This window comes from Podarcis vaucheri (genome assembly GCF_965113315.1).
Source record: "Podarcis vaucheri genome assembly, chromosome: 3".
NCBI lineage: Eukaryota > Metazoa > Chordata > Lepidosauria > Squamata > Lacertidae > Podarcis > Podarcis vaucheri.
Window position 1 is genome coordinate 19,297,379 of NC_138761.1, and position 22,116 is coordinate 19,319,494.

The 22,116-nt window shown below is 43.7% G+C and overlaps 1 protein-coding gene across 2 annotated transcripts in view; it reads left to right on the plus strand.

Annotated features, from left to right (window-relative positions):
- The window catches only part of MERTK (MER proto-oncogene, tyrosine kinase), a 52,560-nt gene that overhangs the window by 28,777 nt on the left and 1,667 nt on the right, over nt 1-22,116 (plus strand). The window contains exons 9-18 of one of the 2 annotated variants that reach the window (XM_082217397.1): nt 2,817-2,970; nt 5,460-5,616; nt 8,947-9,029; nt 10,208-10,303; nt 11,152-11,232; nt 13,596-13,688; nt 14,145-14,263; nt 18,005-18,114; nt 19,654-19,813; nt 20,786-20,922. In XM_082217397.1, the coding sequence (XP_082073523.1) occupies nt 2,817-2,970; nt 5,460-5,616; nt 8,947-9,029; nt 10,208-10,303; nt 11,152-11,232; nt 13,596-13,688; nt 14,145-14,263; nt 18,005-18,114; nt 19,654-19,813; nt 20,786-20,922 (1,190 nt within the window). The remainder of the gene's footprint in view (nt 1-2,816; nt 2,971-5,459; nt 5,617-8,946; nt 9,030-10,207; nt 10,304-11,151; nt 11,233-13,595; nt 13,689-14,144; nt 14,264-18,004; nt 18,115-19,653; nt 19,814-20,785; nt 20,923-22,116) is intronic. The other variant, XM_082217398.1, reaches the window with a different exon arrangement.

The window sequence follows — 22,116 nt, forward strand, 5'->3', positions numbered from 1 at the left end:
AGACGATTTTCCCTATGGGCTTGCTTTGCAAGACGAAAACGTCTTGCAAGTGTTCCGATTTTTTTCCGCTTTCCGCCCCCCCTTTTTCTAAGCCGCTAAGCCGCTAATAGCCTTTTAGCTGCTAATCCGCTAATCCTTTAATAGCCGCTAAGCCTTTAATAGCCGCTAAACCGCTAATAGTGCTAATCCGCTAAGCCGCTAATAGGGTTGCTTCGCAAGACGAAAAAACCGCTAGACGAAGAGACTCGCGGAATGGATTAATTTCGTCTTGCGAGGCATCACTGTAGCATATATTCAACACCAAAAACAGTCAGAATTTTTTGTTGACAAAGGACGGCTGGACATATAAAGGGCCCCATTACCTTCAGTAGCTTAAAAAGGTAAAGGGACCCCTGACCATTAGGTCCAGTCATGGCCGACTCTGGGATTGCGGCGCTCATCTCGCTTTATTGGCCGAGGGAGCCGGCGTAGAGCTTCCGGGTCATGTGGCCAGCATGACTAAGCCGCTTCTGGCGAACCAGAGCAGCACACAGAAACGCCGTTTACCTTCCTGCTGGAGCGGTACCTATTTATCTACTTGCACTTTGACATGATTTTGAATTGCTAGGTTGGCAGGAGCAAGGACCAAGCAACGGGAGCTCACCACGTTGCGGGGATTCGAGCCACCAACCTTCTGATTGGCAAGTCCTAGGCTCTGTGGTTTAACCCACAGCGCCAGTAGCTTAGGGCCTCATCAAACCTAAATCTGGCCCTGCTCCAGATAAACCATGAGCTGTAAACCAAGAACAAACCTTGGCTATATAATGGGGTATATAAACAGATTTGACTTGTGACCCACCATCACCACCCTTTGCTCCATGTTAACCAGTATCCAATCCCTCCTTTGTTAAAGCTTTCCCATTTTGGGGTGGTGTGTGTGCCAGTCGGTCTATTAACGATCAGCTGAGAGCCTTAATCGTTTCATAATTTTGCCTAGTTCCTGTTTACACAGACCTTTGATATAGCCTTATTCAGTTGAAGCTGTACTACCGTAACACATTGCCCTACAAAGACACTGAGCATTACATGCCAGCCTGCCAGCTGGACTGTGAGTCACAGAAGAAGTTATTTTTTGAGTGTTTTGGTTTTCAGTAGCGGTTCAGCAGGAAGCAGGACCTGTCATTCTTTCAGCTGTTCAGCTGACTCACTAGATGTCCAGGAAATAACAGGGAATTGACGGGAAAGGGAATCTCTTGTGTCAAATCAGATATGCTAGCGTTCTTGGAGGGATATCTGGCTGGGATGCCGCTGCGTCACTTAAGCTTATTAAAACAATTTGCTTTGCTCCTGCGTAAAGCTGCTTCAGCTGTAAGTGCCCAAATGCCCATTTCGTCTCTGGAGGAATTCTAGCTACAAGCATGGCATCTAAGATCAAAACGGCACCTTGCCTGTCTGCTGAATTCATATGTACACAAACAAATATCACAAGTATTAAGAGAATGCCTAGTTGTCAGAATTAATATTTTCCTTAAAGGCAGTGCTGCTTTAAACACAGGTAATTTCCAGACCATTAGTAAGCGTTCAAGAATATCTTAAGGTTGCAGTCCTGTGCATGTTTACTTAGAAATAAGTCTCATTTTTGTTAATTGGGCTTATTCTCAAGCAAGTAGACATAAGATTGCACTCTGACGCTCTGTGTCAAATATTCATGGGCAAACATATGAGATGAGGTTGGCTTTGGGTTCCCAAGATTCCTGAAGCCCAGTTATTTTGCCTGTTCTCTGTTCCTTGTATAGCAACTGGTTTGGCCCCATTTGTTTATCTTCAAAGTGCCACTTTTTATGTGTTTAATTATATTTATTGATCCTTGTCCAAAGATATACAAAAGTTCATATCCAATACAAAGTATCTTTTCCTAATACACTGAAATAAAAGAGATGTTTCATCTTAAAAGGAACGGAGGTGGAAAGAAGATGAAAAGAGTAAAAAGGGGGGGGAGGAGGAAGGAAGAACGAAAGAAGAGAGAGATGGAAAAAAGAATAAAGAAAGATAAAAAGACTCCCGGTTCTTTGTCCTGCAGCTAAATATCATATTCACTCATTAACTTCCAACCACTCTATCTTCCGTAAACCAATATTTTTTCAGTCTTCAAATCCAGATATTCCAAGTTCATTCTCTCGTTCACACAAAAAATCCATAAAAGGTTTACAATCCTTAATCAATGTCAGTAATGGTTTTTCTCTAATTAAACACATTAACTTTGTGGTTTAAGTGGTACTTCTTGCTGGGAACATTCCTGTGGCTTTGCAAATTCAGAAAGGGGTGGGAAAAGGCTGAGCACAGAGACAAAGCAATGAATTTTACAAACCGTTCCCATCCTCGGCTTTCTGATAGCACTCCAGTTTGGGGAGTTTTTTGTTCGTCTGCACCCCTGTCTTGAATATTTGGCTCTACCTGTAAGGAGGACAGGTTTGCAATGACGGGGCTTGATGGTCCACAGCTGGAAGCTTGTAGAACTGGGTAAAATTTATGGTTGAATTTTGACTCTGGCAGTAAGAACGTTTACAAAAAATGCTGGCCAGAGCTACCATCTCGTACTTAGAGTGCTATCTTCACGCAAACTGTGGCTCTCCATGAATCAATAGCTGTTCTCTTGACATGAGCGCTGCCTGTTTATGTTCAGCAAACAAGCATGAAATCTGATCTGGAAATCTGTTGGATGGGAATAAATGTTGGCTTTTCAGCTACTTATCTAGTCTAATGGGAGGAAATGGGTCTACAAAGTCTTTCCCCATTAATTCCTCTGCGTTTTAAAGAACCTCTCCCCCCCTTTGCAGCAGAATCTCTCTTCGCGTACCGGTAAAGATTCCAGCGCCGTTCACATTCCAATCGTGGCCATCAATGCAACCTGCATGGTGCGAGTCGCTGCCATTACAAATGGCGGAGTGGGGCCATTCAGCGATCCAGTGGCAGTTTTTATTCCAGGAAATGGTAAGTTGGACTAATGTAGCGTGATAATGAGCTAAGGGACACTTGCAGCCTGACAGTATCTTCAGGTGGAATTCAGTGGCCAACCTAGATGGCTTTAAAAGAGGATTGGGCGAATGAACAAAGCATAAGGCTTTGTTGACTTTTAATCATTTAGTCGTGTCCAACTCTTTGTGACTCCATGGACGAGAGCACGCCAGGCACTCCTATCTTCCACGGCCTCCTGCAGCTTGGTCAAACTCATGTTCGTGGCTTTGAGAACACTGTCCAACCATCTCATCCTCTGTCGTCCCCTTCTCCTTGTGCCCTCAATCTTTCCCAACACCAGGGTCTTTTCCAGGGAGTCTTCTCTTCTCATGAGGTGGCCAAAGTATTGGAGTCTCAGCTTCACCATCTGTCCTTCCAGTGAGCACTCAGGGCTGATTTCCTTAAGAATGGAGAGGTTTGTTCTTCTTGCAGTCCATGGGACTCTCAAGAGTCTCCTCCAGCACCATAATTCAAAAGCATCAATTCTTCAGCGATCAGCCTTCTTTATGGTCCAGCTCTCACTTCCATAAATCACTACTGGGAAAACCATAGCTTTAACTATACGGACCTTTGTTGGCAAGGTGATGTCTCTGCTTTTTGAGATGCTGTCTAGGTTTGTCATTGCTTTTCACCCAAGAAGCAAACGTCTTTTAATTTCGTGGCTGCTGTCACCATCTGCAGTGATCATGGGGCCCAAGAAAGTAAAATCTCTCACTGCCTCCATTTCTTCCCCTTCTATTTGCCAGGAGGTGGTGGGGCCAGTGGCCATGATCTTAGTTTTTTTGACGTTGAGCTTCAGACCATATTTTGCGCTCTCCTCTTTCACCCTCATTAAAAGGTTCTTTAATTCCTCCTCACTTTCTGCCATCAAAGTTGTGTCATCTGCATATCAATGGCTGTTCTCTGCCTCCAAGATCAGAGGCAGTGATACTTCTGAATTTCCATTTCTGGGAGCCAGAGGTGGGGAGAGTTTTCTTGGGCTTGGGCCCTCCTTGAGGGTTTCTCACGGGCATCTGGTTGGCCACTGTGAGAACAGGATGCTGACCTAGACAGGTCATTGGTCTGATCCAGCAAGCTCATCTTTATGTTCTTATCATAATCTGGCAAATTCAAGGCTGTGCAATAAAAGTTTATTTGGAGCTGTTGCACAACACACATGCTTGCCACCCCCAAATCAGACTTTTTGCAATAAGAAAAGTATTGGAGAGATGTAGTGGAAGGCGGGAGACAACTTTTGTTGTTGTTGTAAAAAAATAATAATACACTTTTCAAGTTTATACATTTTATACATTTCCTTCATTTTACAATCATTTTGACATTTCAAAACTTGACTTCCTTCCCCCTCTTTCTGCGGTTCCTTAAATTTATTTTTTATATCTTCTGCATATCTAAATTAACCTAATTTGCTCATTTATCCATCTTCTTTAAATATATACTCTTATAAAACTGCAGGTTATCACAATAATCCTGCCAATGTTTTTATCTGTTTACAGTTTACCTGTAAACATTCAATTCCATTCTTTTATAAAAAGTTTGTTATCTTGATTTCTTGTTCTTCTGGTAAGTTTTGCCGTTTCTGCATATTCCATGTTTTTGTAGCCATTCTTCCTTTGCTGAGACTTCTGCTTCTTTCCATTTGGGGGCAATTAACATTCTTGCCGCTGTGGCGTGAGATAGCTTTTGAATGACATAATGTTCCTCTACATCCTTGCAAACAAATCAGGGCTCATGCCGCGTAAATACTCTACTATGATTCTGTGACTGAACCGAGAGATGTGTATTGCAATATAGTCACATCTTGAACCTTCAATAGGGCCAGTTCGGAACAGGCAAATCTAGTGAAGCCATCCACTTGCACCTACTCTGAACATATTTGAAATCTTCTTGTGAATCTCCCTCATAAGCAGCTCCCCAGGTCCTCAAACTGTCTTTTTCTCCTTCTTCTTCTTCGGCGATCACTCATAGCTGAGTAAGATTGTCTTCCATAAACACGGTCTTAACAGTGAGTCTGTAAATGACTGTGGAAGCCAATTCTGGATCCACACGTCCTTCCACAGTGAGGACATTGCTTTCCAGACGGGAGTTGATCATGGTGTGGATTTGCCAAGTGTGCCTTCCTCTTAGCACGTTTCTCCCTTGCGTCCTGAGTTCGAGTGTCTTCAAAGCCCATGACACCTTTGGTAAAGGCTGTTCTCCAACTGGAGCACTCGCAGGTCAGTGTTTCCCAGTTGTCGGTGTTTATACTACCTTTTTTTAGATTTGCCTTGAGAGAGGTTTTGAACCTCTTTCCATTTTTAAGTTGGGAATAGAGTAATTCCTTTGGAAGACGATAATCAGGCATCCGCACAACATGACCAGCCCAACAAAGTTGATGTTGAAGAATCATCGCTGTAACACTCCCCAGGTCCCCAAACTGTATGAAGATCTCCACTCCCTTTTCTCTGTAACGCGTCTTATTGTCTTAGGTTTCGTATCTACTGCCTCTTCTTCAACTCCAGCATCAAGAAGCACACATTCACTGACGATAGTCTTCGGGTTTATATGTGGAGTTGTCGTTGTCGGGTTAATCCTGTATGCGTCTGTGATTATCAGGAAAAAGTTCACAGAAGAGACCAAGTTTGGGTAAGTACACACACAAAAAGACAAAATTCTAATCATTTTAAGCTTGGGAACTGGTTTCTAGGGGCCCATTCACACCTTTAGCCGAAATTCACTGAGCGATGCAAAAGTTCACTGGGTTTCAGGAGGAATCTGCCATAAAGCTGGCATTAACGTCCACCTTTAATGTTGAGCAAGAAAACCTCCATGCATCTAGGATAGTCACCATCTCCTGTGATGAAAGCTACCTTCTAAAGTCTATATTAAGCAGGATAATTGAATAGAGGTCAGTGTGGTTGGCTAGTTAAGTGCTGAACTCCCAGGCTCAGCCCAAGACTTAAGTAAGTTAGGCTGAAATGGTATGCATGTTTGCATGTCAGTAAGAGCCACTGAGCACAGTGGGGCTTACTTCTGAGTAAAACTACAGAGGTCTGTAGGACTGACTCCCCAGCAAGAATGCATAGGATGGCAGCCTTAAGCATCCGTTTAATTTCCTCCTGCTGAAACAAAATTGGATTTAAATAAACTGGATTTTAGCTCCATGATGCCCCAGTGAGCAGTAAGAAAGGACACAGAGCCCAAATTCATGTAATGAGCAGATTTGGATAATAGAGGCTCTGTAACCTTTTTGTGAAGCATGATTCAGTTGAGCATGTGATTGTGAACAGTTTTCTGACTCCTAAAGGTTTTAATTGTCTTGGATATTTTTACAAAAAAATAAAATAACACACAGTCAAGTGTCTCTGAACTTAAGGCCACTCTAATCTTCACCCTCTGCCTTAGCTCCCCTTTTGGTCATTCTAAAATTGGGAGGAATCAGAGGAATCAGATTTATTTTAGGGGGGGAGCCCTCTGGAAATAGAACAGGTTGTGCTTTGCAACTGTGAATACTGTTTACAACACGCACCTCTTCTGATCCTTAGTCACTTTTAACATGGGAGGCTGCTGCTTCATCCAAGGATTGTTTTCTTGCATCAACAAAGGCCCATTGTAATCCTGGCTCACAAAACTCCTTCCCTTGTGACCTTATACAACGGAGTTCCAAACAGAGCAGCTCTTGCCCTTTTCTCGTAAGACCTTTTGAAATGAGCAGCTGTTCTGAGTGGGCCAGAGAGAGAGAAGTATATTCCTAATGTGCCTCTAAAAACCGGGCTGTGGCAAAGCCTTGATGCAGAACAATAATGCCCTAATTGGTGTTTGTGTACATGTTTCTGCACATCTGTTCAAGAAGGACAAGGTGTGGGTTTCCCACCCCCACAAACTTACACAGATCTAACTTTCAAGAGGTTGAACCCTGGAGAATCACAGCGAACAAGTCACTGTAACATTTGTTTAAAGGGGTGTGGAACTTTTTTCAGGCAGAAAAAAAATGGTTTTTCATTCTTATCTGGGCAACATGCACACTCTGTCCTCTCTAGGCATTGCCAGTGTTTAGGACCCGTTCCAGAAGTATATGAAGCAGGCATGGTGAGGGGTGTTTGGCTATTAAAAGAGATGGAGAGGCGAACGTCTTACAGGAGCAGTGTGATAGCTGCCAGCACCTCCCTCTGCTTTCCAAGGCTTTAAGGCATTTCCTCCTTGCCAGCTCTCTGGCAAAAATGTCTTTAGACAGCAGAGTGTAGGGAGGTCAGGTCACTCCCTTCCCCATGCATTCCTTTAGTGTAGAAAGCTACCCTCCCACCAACTCTTTGTATCCATATATTTAATAAACAGATACACATCTGGTCTGCCCTTTAGCAAGTTATACTGGTAGTGCAGTGGCAAATTCAGAAGTGCAGTGTCGCTTCATGACAGACCCTTCTAAGACAACCGTATAATCCTACAATTATGCAAGAATAATATTTAGAGATGCATTGCAACTCCACACACTGCCCTTCACGCGGGCAAACAATTTGGCACTCCAATGTCTTATTTTGGCGCAATGTAAGTTGTATTTTCCTTGAGGTTCAACTGCACACAACGGAATGTGCACACCATTCTGTAGAAACTGGAGCACCTTATGTTTTTGGTGTCTCTAAATGCTTTGCTTTGGAGCATACAGAATAACTCTTCCTTGGTGTTCTCCCTTCTCCAGAATGACCCTAAGAATGGCTGACTCTCCTCCTTTTACTTTCCTCCTTTCACTCTTAAGTGAGAAGACTTCTTAGCAGTGGGTAAAAAGTCTCCCTTTCCCTGCCGATTGGGTGGCTGTAAGTTGCTGGAGACAGGGAGGCTGCAGAAATATTAACAGGTCTTCGATTCCTCAGACACCTCTGAGCTACACCAGCTTTCAGTAAAGACACTTGTTGAGTTTGGCTTTAAAGTAAACTTATTACCTTCTTTGCAAAACTCCCAACAGCTTAGTACACTTGAGTGGTGCTATTCCAAGTTGCTCAGTTCCCAAGCTCCATCACATCACCAAAACCACAGCTTTTTGGAGGGCACTATGGGTGATTTGAGCTCGGATATTGTGAAATGTTGGTCTTTTGTGTTCTGTTGTGCTGATCTGGGATATTAGAGGAAGTAAGGAAACTGATTCTCTTAGTTTTGTTTAGATGGAAACTTCCCTCTTCGGGTGATGATGATGATGATGATGATGATGATGATGATTATTATTAATGTCTATTGCAGCCTTCCTCCCAAAGGTGCACAGAGTAGCAAACAATAGCAAACAACAAAGCAGTAAAACAATATAATTTGAAATAAAATAAAAACATATTTCAAAGACTAAAAGCTCTAAGCATTTAAAAACAATAAGAATAGCCACTTGGGAGGTGAGGGACAGGATTTCAGAAAAAGATAAACCATTTATTGTGTGCTTTGTCCCTCTTCTATGATTCTTACTCCTTTTCTTTCTTTCTTTCTTTTTCTATGCATGTTAATTGCCTTCAGGTTAATCGCTTTGGCTTTTCCAGCTCAGAAAGTCTTGGTTTCTCTTTGAGAAGCTTGGAACCGCGAGCCAGGAAGGGAAAACACAACAGTGTACGGAAGCGAAAGTTTATAGGGTTTTACATTGTTATTCATAAGAGCGTGGTTATAGGAATAGGAAATGAATAATCCACATAGCTTCCCCCCCCTGCCCCAAAATAGCTGAGTGACTCAGCATTCTTTCATAGTCAAGTTTAATTCAGGAGTCTATTCGAGATAAAGTAATGGAACCGAGTGTATCGGTCAAGCCATTCAAAGGAAAAACATGAGAATAGTGACGTTTCCTATTGTTTTTAATTCATTGTGAGCCCAACACCTGTCTGTGACGACCCCCTAGCCTCATTCTGCAGCTGTGAATCCCGTGCTTTCCAGAGAATTCAGGCTGAGGGGAATACTGTTACAGCGCCATGACAATGTTGTGCTTTCTGTCCACCCACCCGCTCTTAGGTACGCCTTCAGCAGTGAGTCAGAACTGGCTGTAAATTACAGAGCAAAGAAGTCCTACGGCCGCAGAGCTGTTGAACTGACACGTAAGTTTTGGATGTGTCACTACAGCTGCTTAATGTTTTGTTTCATTATTTAAAAACAACAACACAGTGGTACAGTGGTAACAGGTAACATACGCTTCAGGTTACATACGCTTCAGGTTACAGACTCCGCTAACCCAGAAATAGTACCTTGGGTTAAGAACTTTGCTTCAGGATGAGAACAGAAATCGTGCTCCGGCGGCACAGCGGCAGCAGGAGGCCCCATTAGCTAAAGCGGTGCTTCAGGTTAAGAACGGACCTCCGGAATGCATTAAGTACTTAACCCGAGGTACCGCTGTAACGCATTTGGTGGATTAAAATTATTTATCTGAGGCTGCCCTCTGGGTGCCCTCTCCAAGATGGAGGCACAGAGGGTGACAATGATAGACAGGGCCTTTTCAGTGGTGGCTCCTCACTTGTGGAGGACCCCTAGAGAGATTCCCCCCCCCCCAGACCATCATTAGTATCCTTTTGTTGTCAAGTAAAACGTATGTCTTCTCCCAGGCGTTGGGCGGTTGATTGTGCTTATTGATGGAGATACATATGTACATTGCTGCTGCCTGCCTTATGGTTTTTTTGTATGGCTTTTATCTATGTTATGCTAGACGCTCTTAAAGTTTTATAAGTCACTTGCTGATACTTTACTTTTCTTTTTTGGTAAGGAAGAGAAAATCCCCCTCTCAAGGGTCAGTCAGTCACTACATTATTCACCCCTGCTCTGAAGTAGAATAGTCAAGGAAAAGCTGTACTACGTAACTTTGCAGCTTGGTGTTGACCAAGCTAAAGTTAAAGCAGGAATCAGCAAACTTTTTCAGCGGGGGGGGCTGGTCCATTGTCCCTCAGAGCTTGTGGGGGGGCCCAGACTATTATTTTTTGGGGGCGGGGGAAATAAACGAATTCCTATGCCCCACAAATAGCCCAGAGATTCATTTTAAATAAAAGGACACATTCTACTCATGTAAAAACACGCTGATTCCCGGACCGTCCGTGGGCCGGATTTAGAAGGTGATTGGGCCGGATCCGGGCCCCAGGCCTTAGTTTGCCTACCCATGAGTTAAAGCATAGAAGAGGCCACCCGCTTCCTTGGGTGCCAGTAGGTGTCTTCTGGTTGTCTTAGGCTTTTGAATCAAAATGCATGCCATCTCCCTTTCCCCCAACTCATCAGAAGGCCTCTCTTGCAGTGGGCAGCCTTGGCGTGAGCGAAGAGCTACAGGAGAAACTCCAGGATGTTGTGATTGTTAGGACCAACCTGGCTCTGGGGAAGATCTTGGGAGAAGGTAAGAATGGCATACCTTAAGTGAGTTCTTCTGCTCCCCCGACTGGCAGGAGAAAGCTCCTGCTTGCCCTCTGCTGGGCAAGGTGAAATCTAGCTCCCTTAACATCTACAAGACCAGACTTGCTCCCTGGGAAAACATCAAAGGGTTGAAGCACACTTAACTCACAGGAAAGCCTACATCATCATCATCATCATTATTATTAAATTCATTATCATCATTTCATTTCATTTCATTATTTCAAAAAAGTTTTTATTTCTACTTTTCAAGTTTATACATTTCAATAGTTTTACAATCAATTTAATATTTCAAAGTTTGACATCCTTCCTTCCCCCTCTTTCTGCGGTTCCTTAAATTTATTTTTTAATATCTTCCGCATATCCAAATTCATTTAATCTCTTCATTTAATTATCTACTTTAAATATATACTCTTGTGAAACTGCAGGTTATTACAATAATCCTGCCAATGTTTTTTATCTGTTTGCAATTTATCTGTAAATATTCAATAAACCATTTCCATTCTTTCATTAAAAAGTTTGTTATCTTGATTTCTTATTCTTCTAGTAAGTTTCTGCATATTTCTGCCGTTTCTGCATATTCCATGTTTTTGTATCCATTCTTCCTTTGCTGAGACTTCTACTTCTTTCCACTTTTTTCATTTCTTTTCATTTCTGTATTGCTTTATATTTTTAATTTTAAAATCTCAAAGCGGTGTGCAACATATATTTAAAACATCAAATAAAACCATCCAGAATGAAACATTCCTTAAGAAAGCCCAATAAAGCTAATGACTGATTTCTAAATGCTGGACAGATATAAATGCAAGGTGTTTTTTCCCCTTCTTCATTTAGGGGAGTTTGGATCAGTCATGGAAGGGAATCTCAGCAATCCTGATGGAACTACCCAGAAAGTAGCTGTGAAAACTATGAAGTGTAAGTACCAACAGATCTGGTAGGCCTAGAGTTGTTTTGGTTTTTTCATAAGAAACATTCAGATGCCCCTAGGTGTGTTGCCAGCAGGGCCGCATTTAGGATTGATGAGGTCCTAAGCTACTGAAGGTAATGGGGCCCTTTATATGTCCACCTGTCCTTTCTCAACAACAAATTGTCGCTGTTTTTTGTGTTGAATATATGCTATATGGTAATTTATGGGCCTGTTGTTTTAGTCATTTAGTCGTGTCCGACTCTTCGTGACCCCATGGACCAGAGCACGCCAGGCACTTCTGTCCTCCACTGCCTCCCACAGTTTGGTCAAACTCATGCTGGTATCTTCGAGAACACTGTCCAACCATCTCGTCCTCTGTCGTCCCCTTCTCCTTGAGCCCTCCATCCTTCCCAACATCAGGGTCTTTTCCAGGGAGTCTTCTCTTCTCATGAGGTGGCCAAAGTATTGGAGCCTCAGCTTCACGATCTGTCCTTCCAGTGAGCACTCAGGGCTGATTTCCTTCAGAATGGATAGGTTTGATCTTCTTGCAGTCCATGGCACTCTCAAGAGTCTCCTCCAGCACCATAATTCAAAAGCATCAATTCTTCGGCAATCAAATTTATGGGCCTAATAGGTATCTAAAGCCATTTGCACATAACAAAATATGTATTTTATCAAAGTAATTGTTGAATTGAAATACAATTAAGAAGAAGTATATTAATAGTGAAATACTGACAAGGCCCATTACTTACATCATAGGAGCCTACACAACACAAAACACTGTTGCTGTTGGTAGGTTTTATTTTATTTGTTTTTTATCTTATATTTTGGGAATGTACATCCAGTTTTTTTCCCTTTAAATTTTTTTGGGGGCCCCAAGAGAGTAGAGCCCTAAGCTATAGCTTGTTTAGCTTATACATCAATCCGGCACTGGTTGCGAGGGAGTTTTGACAGTACTGTGGAGCTCCTCTACAAAAGAAAATGATAGAAAATCCTTCTAGATTTAGAAGTCCAGTAAGTACTTCTTGGCCTACATATCTCAGCACAGAAGACATAACACTGGGTAAAATTATTACAAGCAGTAATCTAAAAGCAAAGTTTTCTTCTCTGTGTGCGTGTTCCCAAGACGTGTAAAGTTACAGCGCAGAAAATGCGTTAGGAAAAGCTGCTTGGATAGAAAAGAGATGAAGCTGAAATGGAGGCAGGAGCACAAAGGACATTGTCTTTGTGCCCCAACATCCCAGAAACCTTTTCCTGCACACACGGATTGGTTCCTTTTAAACCTCCCCCTTGCTCACAACTAAACTGTATTGGTACACAGAAGGTGATGAGATGAACACTTGGCAGAAACAGTTTTCCATTGTTCTTAGGGCGTCTTGTGAAGGTCACTCACAGCTGCGAACAAATTGTGTATCTTTTCCACCCTGGTACATGGTTTCAGCTTGACTAAAGCCTTGCCAAGCCTTCTGTTCCCATGTTCCAGCATGGGATACAGGCAGACAAAAACATTTCTGCCTTTAGGACAGGCCTTTGGACCTGCTTAAACCGTGAACCAGAGTTCTCTTGACGAACGTTTGCTTCCCTCCCAACCCCACAATTCCTGGTGTGATTGCCTCCATCAAATACACATACATGCCCTCAAAAATGAGCTCTGGTTTGAGAATGGGAGCCCAGGGAGTTACTAGAAAACTGGGCTTTTCCTGCCCTAGAGTTTTTGGAACAATGGGGATGGCTAGGGCCAGTTCTGAGGGCAAATCTCTCTTCCATTCTGATACTTCTTCCGAATCAATTGTCCTCATTCCCCCAAAAGAAGGAGAGTTGGAACCTGAGGTAGTCACACATTTCTGGTTTTGGGAATCCAAAATCATAGAATAAATTTGCAACAGGTTTATATTGGTGTTATCTTAAATATATATATAATCCTGTAAGGATCAAAGTTAGAGTTTTGGTGCTTGGGAGATCTGAATCCCTATTTAGCCACAGAGTGAAAGGGTTGCTTTCTGAACACAGAAAATCTATCTTGAAATATTCAGCCAAACTATCTAGTTGTGCCAAAAAAATGTTGCTTAGATAACAACTCTGGTATGGATATATGGTAACCTTTCAATAAACTCAAAGTGTGTGTGAGGGGGGAGTCTGTTTTGTAATTTCCAGCCTCTTCCTTTCATAGTTAAACTGGCAAATGCTGGAAAAAATGTATATATTAGGGCAATGCCTTGCTTTTGCCCTCTGTTGTTCACTGTGAAATCCTTTGGCCATATAAAATAAATTTAATGGATTGATTGCCACAGGCAATAATTTTTTTAAAATGGGGAAGGGGGTATTACCCTTTGTAATAAGCATTTTTTCCCCTTTTCTTGCAATTTTTCAGTGGATAGTTTTTCCCAGCGAGAAATCGAAGAGTTCCTCAGAGAAGCAGCTTGCATGAAAGACTTCGATCATCCAAATGTCATCAAACTTCTGGGTGGGTCAACCAACAAGTGGCAGTTGTCAGGGACAAGATTTTATTCGTAGCGTAAGGCCGGGGTGTGGATGGGTGTGTCACTATCTCTGCGGAGGCCTAAGTAGTGGCTATTTTGTCTGATAAATCAGGGTTGGGGAACATCTAGCCTACAAACCAATCTGGCTGGAGTGAGGAGAGATGCTCCGTTTGGTCCACCAGGCCGTTTTCCCTGAACCATGCTCAGGATTTAATCTCCGCTCATAATCTGATGAGCAGAGATTAAAGCCCCTTGCCTTCTCCCTTAAGCAGGTGGAGACCAGGAGATTTGAAGCGGAGCCCTCCACTCCCCATTTTCACTAGATAGATGCCTTGGGATCCTTGGGGTGAAATTCTGCTGGACCAACCCCCCATTCAAGTTTTCCAGCAGACATTTGTTGAATGAAAGCGCTGTGCTGATTTTATTTTCATCCCTTCTAGGTGTGTGTATAGAACCAAGTTCTCAGCACGTCCCCAAACCCATGGTGATTCTCCCGTTCATGAAATATGGAGATTTGCATAGCTTCCTCCTTCGCTCAAGGCTTGGAATGGGCCCACAGGTAATCAATTATTTGGGAGAAAATTGCCTTGTTGGTAGGACAGAAGACTGGGAGTCTGTCTAGAAATGTGATAATAGCTTGTATTGCTCATAGAATCATAGAACCATAGAGTTGGAAGGAAAATAATAATAATAATAATAATAATAATAATAATAATAATAATAATAATAATAATTTATTTATTTATTTATACATACCCCGCCCATCTGGCTGGGTTTCCCCAGCCACTCTGGGCAGCTTTCAACAGAATATTAAAATACAACAATCTATTAAACATTAAAAGCTTCCCTAAACAGGGCTGCCTTCAGATGTGTTTTAAAAGTCTGGTAGTTGTTTTTCTCTTTGACACCTGGTGGGAGGGCATTCCACAGGGTGGGTGCCACTACCGAGAAGGCCCTCTGCCTGGTTCCCTGTAACTTGGCTTCTCACAGTGAGGGAACCGCCAGAAGGCCCTCGGCACTGGACCTCAGTGTCCGGGCAGAACGATGGTGGTGGAGATGCTCCTTCGGGTATACTGGACCGAGGCCATTTAGGGCTTTAAAGCTCAGCACCAACACTTTGAATTGTGCTCAGAAACATACTGGGAGCCAGTGTAGGAACTCCAAAGGTCATCTAGTTTAACCCCCTGCAATTCAGGAATCTCAACTAAAGCATCCAAAACAGATAGTCATCCAGCCTCCGCTTAAAAACCTCCAAGGAAGGAGAGTCCAGCCACCTCCTGAGGAAAGGTTGCACTGCTTGTATTGCGAGAGAACAAAACCCCTGCTTCCTCCTTCTAAGAAATGAGGAGATCCTCATCCGGCAACACTGTCCAGTGCAGGAAAACATTCAGAGGCTTGATCTGAATCCTGCTATGCCATTTCAGTGTATTTTTAGCATTGCTTTTCTGCAGCTGAGAAAACAAAACAAAAGGCATGCTGTGCCACGCAGAAAGCAAAACTGTTTTAAGGAGGAAAAAAAATACAAGTTGTCTGTGGTTCCATGTAAAAAAAGGGGGGGTGAACAAATGAAGATCTTTAAGAGATATGCAGTGCAAACCTAAATAATAATAATAATAATAATAATAATAATAATAATAATAATAATAATAATTTTTATTTATACCCTGCCCTCCCCAGCCAAGGCCGGGCTCAGGGCAGCTAACAAGCAATAATAAAAACAAGTTGAATGAATACAACTTAAAAACAAGATTAAAATACAACAATTAAAATATTAAAATGCAGCCTCATCACAGGAGGAGAAAGAAAAAAGAAAGAGGGTGAGAGAATCAAATTGGCTCTAAGCCAAAGGCCAGGCAGAACAACTCTGTCTTACAGGCTCTGCAGAAAGAAATCAGATCCTGCAGGGCCCTGGTCTCATGAGACAGAGCGTTCCACCGAGCCGGAGCCAGTGTTGAAAAGGCCCTGGCTCTGGTTGAAGCTAATCTAACTTCCTTAGGGCCCTGGACCTCTAGAGTGTTGCCATTTATGGACCTTGAGGCATACCGGGAGAGGCGGTCCCGTAGGTACGAGGATCCTAGGCCGTGAAGGGCTTTAAAGGTCAAAACCAGCACCTTAAACTTCCACTGTGTTCACTGCAGCTTATTTCCAGGAACGTTTCCGCAGGCTGCTATTCTGAATCCCGTTAGTCACCGGCCCGTAGTCACATGACTGCACCAGCACAGGAGCTTAAGCCACAGCTACACAAGAATAACATCTCCTATAAAGCAATCTTCACCATCCTTGGGTCCCCAGATGTTGTTGGACTACAACTCCCATCATCCCTGACCATTAGCCATGCTGACTTAAGGACGATGGCTGTTGTAGTCCAACAATATCTGGGGCCCTAAGGGTGGAGAAAGCTTTATAAAGACACAAGGGCTCCATCAAAGGTTCAGCGGCCAAATTCAATAACTGGAGGGATACCGTTTGGCAAGAGAGGTTCATGGAAGCATCAGTGTGGGGGACAGTGGAGGATAAAGGTAGACTGGCCCATGAACCTCTTCTCACCTCTCACAATTGCCTTGGATGGATAAAGGGATGTTGCACTCTGGAACTTTAAGCGAACAGGTACTTTTGCCAGGCAGAATGAGTATTCAGATCAGTTTGCTTTGTCACTTGGTTGGGAACGGGCTGGGACTTCATTCTTGTTGTGTGCATCTGCTGAGCTGCTGATTCCTGACCTTTGAGTGTTGCCTACTTATGTTGCACTTGGCGAGATAAAAAGGCAACAATCTTGCCAGACAGAAGGAAATCTAATGTCTGTTCAAAACCCCACTGATGCTAAAGTCCAGTTGCAAGAAATATGACAGCTTTCTGGAGGATTGTTCCTGTAAGTGACCAGGCTGTGGTCCTCCTTGTTAGTGTCAAAAACGGATGGACTCTTATCCTTGTACTGGAACAGCAGAGAAAGGCCTTAATTGTTCTGGAGACAAGGTCTCTGGAAGAGATGGCTGTCTTACGTTTTGTGGCGAAAGCAGTTCCGTAGTTTTCACAAAGGAGTCCTATTGAAACAGGACAACTCACTGAAGGGCCTTTCAGTGGAAAGCAAATCGTCACAATAGCTGACGGTGCTCTTTTTGGTGATAAACGAATGGCTTAATTTGATTTCTCGCATTTATTTCACTAAAGAAAATATGGAGGGGAAATGAACCCTGCTATAAACAAATGATGATTCTGTCCAGCAGCTGTAAACAAAGGAGTTGTTCATAACTAAGCATATGAATCTGCGTGAGCTGCAAACAAGTGGAAAATTAAATGATGTCTTTGCATGTAATTGGGAATAGTCAAAGAGAGCTTTATCCTGCCTGCCGTTGTGCTGGAATGGAAAATGGGGGCCACATTTCTCCCTCTTCTAAAAGGAGCAGGATGAATTTCATTTTATCATTAGAGCCCAGCTCTGAAGGAGCATGTACGTTCAGCACAGGGTCAGTGAGGAGCTGGCTGGGGAAGAGGTTTTCTGTTGTGCAAGGAATCCTGAGATATATTTTGTCGTCAGTTCGCTGAGATACAGTGTGGTGTAGCGGTTAGAGCATCGGACTAAGACTTGGGAGAGGAGAGTTCTAGGCCCTGCTCAGCCTCAAAGCTCACCAGCTGACCTTGGCTGGTCACTGTTCCTCAGCTTAACCTCACAGGGTTGTTGTGAAAATAAAAAGGGGAGACTAAGAATCATGTACACCACCTTGAGCACCTTGGAGAAAAGGTGGAATATAAATGGAATATATAGATAAGTACCTGATAGATTGATAGGTAAGGAATTAAGAAAATTCATGCTAGCCAGGGCTGATAGAAATTGGAAACCAGGAACATTTGGAGGGGCACCCTTGTCCTAGGAAATGTTTAGGGAAATGTGTTTTGGTTGCTCTTGAATGGGTTTTCTTTTATCCTTGTAAACAGCCTTAAATCTTTGATTAAAAATGGAGGTTTGTTAATTTTCATTACAGTGGTACCTCTGGATGTGAACAGGATCTGTTCCGGAGCCTCGTTCGCATCCTGAAGTGAACACAACCCGCCTCTGCGCGGGTCGCGATTCGCTGTTTCCGCGCATGCGCATTGTGTCATTTTGAGCGTCTGCGCATGCGCAAGCGGTGATATCTGGAAGTAACGTACTCCGTTACTTCCGGGTCGCTGCGGAGCGCAACCCAAAAATGCTTAACCTGAAGCTACTTCAACCCGAGGTACGACCGTATTGTTGTTGTTGCTGCTGCTTGTTAACAATACGTTGAATTCATTACAATTTTTCATCTCTCCTCCTCTTTCCCAGTATGTACCACTGCAGACCTTGTTGAAGTTTATGATCCATATTGCTCTAGGAATGGAATACCTCAGCAACAGGCATTTCCTCCACAGAGACCTGGCTGCTCGAAACTGCATGTGAGTTTCTACGTTCCTTCCTTCGACTCTTAATAAAACAGTCCAGCTTCAGTCTTCTTTCTGGGGTTTGCCGCTCCAGAAAGAGGAATGAAAAGTGCGTGTTAATCTTGCTGTGAATCTGCAGGTTTGAGTAAACGTCAAGCAGAAACTACTTTATTTCTGAATTTTGGAACATCTTTTTAGGAGCAGATTCAGAATAATCATGCTGGAACTTCAGTCTGCAGTTGCGGGGAGCGTTCAGATTTGAATGTTCTATCGGAGGCAAAAAGGCTCCCTGCACTTAGAAAACTTGCACATTAAAGAAGAATCCTTCTCCCAAGTTTGCAAATTTTCTGTGGCCTGGCCTAGATGAACCAGTTACAGAGCCCAGATCTGAGAATCTGGGTTGCCACCGAACTGGTGAAAAGTGATGGTGGGAAATGGTCTCCGCTTCCTAAACTATTTCCATTCAAGCTGGTCATGTGACTTTAAGAACTGGTGCCAGAGTTTGCTTGTTTTCCTCTCCTTTTTGTATCCCTGTTTGCTTTGGTGTAATTTATTTTAGACTATAAGCCTGCAGGCATGGACTGTCTCTGATCTTATGCAAGCCTCTCTCAGAGCCTTTTTGGCTGAACTGCAAGGAAGAAATGCTTCAAATAAAAGGATATGCCCAAAATGTGCCAGAATCTGCATCAGGTCTAGCCCAGGTTTTCCTAGCTTTTCAGACTGCTGCCTAGCAATTTGTTGAGGCAGCGATAAAAGATCCTAGCAGGCCTCACCCAACAATTGCAGCTTGTTTGGGGCTTAAAGGGGGGGGCTTTTATTTTCTGCAGCTGCCTGGATCCAGAGCAGGCATAGGCAAACTCGGCCCTCCAGATATTTTGGGACTACAACTCCCATCATCCCTGACCACTGGTCCTGTTAGCTAGGGATGATGGGAGTTGTAGTCCCGAAACATCTGGAGGGTTGAGTTTGCCTGTGCCTGATCCAGAACATATTTATCTGTGGACCTGTGCAATTTATTTTATTTTGTTTTCTCCAATTTGTAGATAGCCTTTGACGGTGTAAATGTGATCTCAGGGTGGTTTTCGTCGATGCACAAAATGCAATCGTACATAAAATATAAATTAAGAACATACCAATTAAAAAAGGCAAACAATGGAGCAACAGCATGAGAATAATAAATGGGTAGATTGATGGGAATCGTGGCAGGAGACCTCCCATCAGTGCAAATTATTATTTTGGAAGTGTTTGTGAGTCATTTAAAAGGTGCATCCAAGCTATAAAATTAAAGGCCTAATTTAACCCTCAAGGGCTTTCCCAGGGGTTGTGGTTTTGTGAGAATGCTGTGAACTGTCTTATTAGAAATCCCTAATCCCTTAATAGATCTTCATTTTCCCAGGGGTTCCTTGTGGGAAGGACCACATGGGTTTCAAAGCTACATCGTTGCCATGCCTTTTGTCTTTTCCAGAAGCCTGCACATAATATTACATATTTAGTTGCCTTTGTCCTTTTCACATGAATCTGTATTAATGCTACTTCATATTAATCAATGGGCAGGTTACGGGACGACATGACTGTGTGTGTGGCAGACTTTGGCTTATCCAAGAAGATTTACAGTGGCGATTATTACCGGCAGGGGCGCATCGCAAAGATGCCTGTGAAATGGATTGCGATAGAAAGTCTTGCCGACCGCGTCTACACGACAAAAAGCGACGTGGTACGTAATGGGAGGAACATTCAGTTTGGTTTGCATTTTAATGCACACCGATGTAATTCAGGCTTCCTGAAACATTATGCAAAATGGAACACAGCGGTTCTTTGAAAGTTGCCCTTGTCTGAATTTTGCAATGCACGTCTCCACTCCTGTCACCCAAAGAAAGTATATATCAGGGGAATGTATGCATAAAAATGAATATATTGGTGGAAATAATATACACAATTATGCTTTATTTGGAGCAATTAGTCCCCCAAAGTGTATACAGTGGACGCTCGGGTTGCGAACATGATCCGTGCAGGAGGCACGTTCACAACCCGTGGCATTCGCAACCCGCAGCGCCACTTCTGCGCATGCGCAGGTCGCGATTAGGCGCTTCTGCGCATGTGCAAAGCGCAGTTTAGTGCTTTTGCGCATGCGCGAGCGCCAAAACCCGAAAGTAACCCATTCCGGTACTTCCGGGTTCAGCGCGGTGCGCAACCCGAAAACGCACAACCTGAAGCGTCTGTAACCGAGGTATGACTAATAGGATAAATGCACCCTGAAATTCGCAAACTGGTGCGGAAAATGTAGCAAACTGAATACTATATGAGACTGGGGAAAACGAGAAATTCGTGCAACATTCTATCCATTCGTTTGAACTGAAAAAGTAGCCCTTATATACTCGTGTCCGTTTTGACGCTTGCCTGTGCACCTAGTTCTGATGCAGCAGAAGTGCATCTGATGAAGTTGACAACACCTACAACCCGCCCCCCCCCAAATGTGAGCTTCACTGCATTTGTACCAAACACAAATAGAATTTTCATCAATGTATGAGGAAACAGAGCCCAGTCCTAGCTTCCTTTGGGCATCAGTCTCACCGAGTTCAGTGAGATTTATTCCCAGGTCAGTGTGTTTAGGGTTGCACTTTAGGAGATAATCTTTCCCAAGGTATTCTGTAACGCCAATATATGTTTATCTCTGTGTTCCCTGCAGTGGGCTTTCGGTGTTACAATGTGGGAGATAGCGACCCGAGGGATGACTCCGTACCCAGGAGTGCAGAACCATGAAATTTATGACTACCTCCTTCATGGGCACAGGCTGAAGCAGCCAGAAGGCTGCTTAGATGAGCTGTAAGTATTTTATCTCACTGGAGTAATAATGCATAGGAAGCACTGTATATACTCGAGTATAAGCCGACCTGAATATAAGCCGAGGCACCTAATTTTACCACAAAAAACTGGGAAAGCTTATTGACTCGAGTATAAGCCGATTCACCACACCACAAACCTCCTGGTGGGCCGGAGTGTGTGTGTGTGTGCGCGCATGCACATGTGCATACGGCAGAGGGGGCTTCTCTCTCCTCCCCGTCCCCCCGCCTACCTAGGGTGGTGCCAAGGGGCAGAGGCTGGTGGCGGCAGTGGCGGAGGAAGAACAAGCAGCCCGAAAGGTCTGATTTCAGGCTGCTCGTCCTCCGCTGCCGACCGCGGCAAGGGCGGAGGAGGGGGAGGAAGGAGACTCCCCGAAGAAGAAGAAGAAGAAGAAGAAGAAGAAGAGGAGGAGGAGTTTGGATTTGATATCCTGCTTTATCACTGCCCGAAGGAGTCTCAAAGCGGCTAACATTCTTCTTTCCCTTCCTCCCCCACAACAAACACTCTGTGAGGTGAGTGGGGCTGAGAGACTTCAGAGAAGTGTGACTGACCCAAGGTCACCCAGCAGCTGCATGTGGAGGAGCGGAGACGCGAACCCGGTTCACCAGATTACGAGTCCACTGCTCTTAACCACTGCACCACACTGGCTCTCGAGTATAAGCCATGGGGGGCTTTTTCAGCATAAAAAATGTCCTGGAAAAGTAGACTTATACTTGAGTCCAGCATTGGTCCAGCATAGTATTGTTTGTGCTCACTCGCAGTGGCTCTCCAGGGTTATAGACAGGGGACTGAACCACCCCTTCCTGGGGATTGAACCTGGGACGTTCTGCATTCAAAGCAGATGCTCCACCACTGAGCTACATACAGCCCTTCCCTGTAATTTGGCTGAGATTCTGCAGTAATGCAAAAGACAATGGTTTGCTCAAGACAATTGTCACTGCTGCAGTCTGCCAGCTTGGGAAGCTGGAAGCTCTGAGGTCTGTTTGTTTCTTCGTTTGACCTTCTCCACCACTCCTGATTCCCAGCATTTTGAATGCTTTGTCTCCTGTATGTTTCTGAGTATTATGCGCCATACATATAAAGGTAAAGGGACCCATGACCATTGGGTCCATTCGTGACCGACTCTGGGGTTGCGGCGCTCATCTCACTTTATTGGCCGAGGGAGCCGGCGTACAG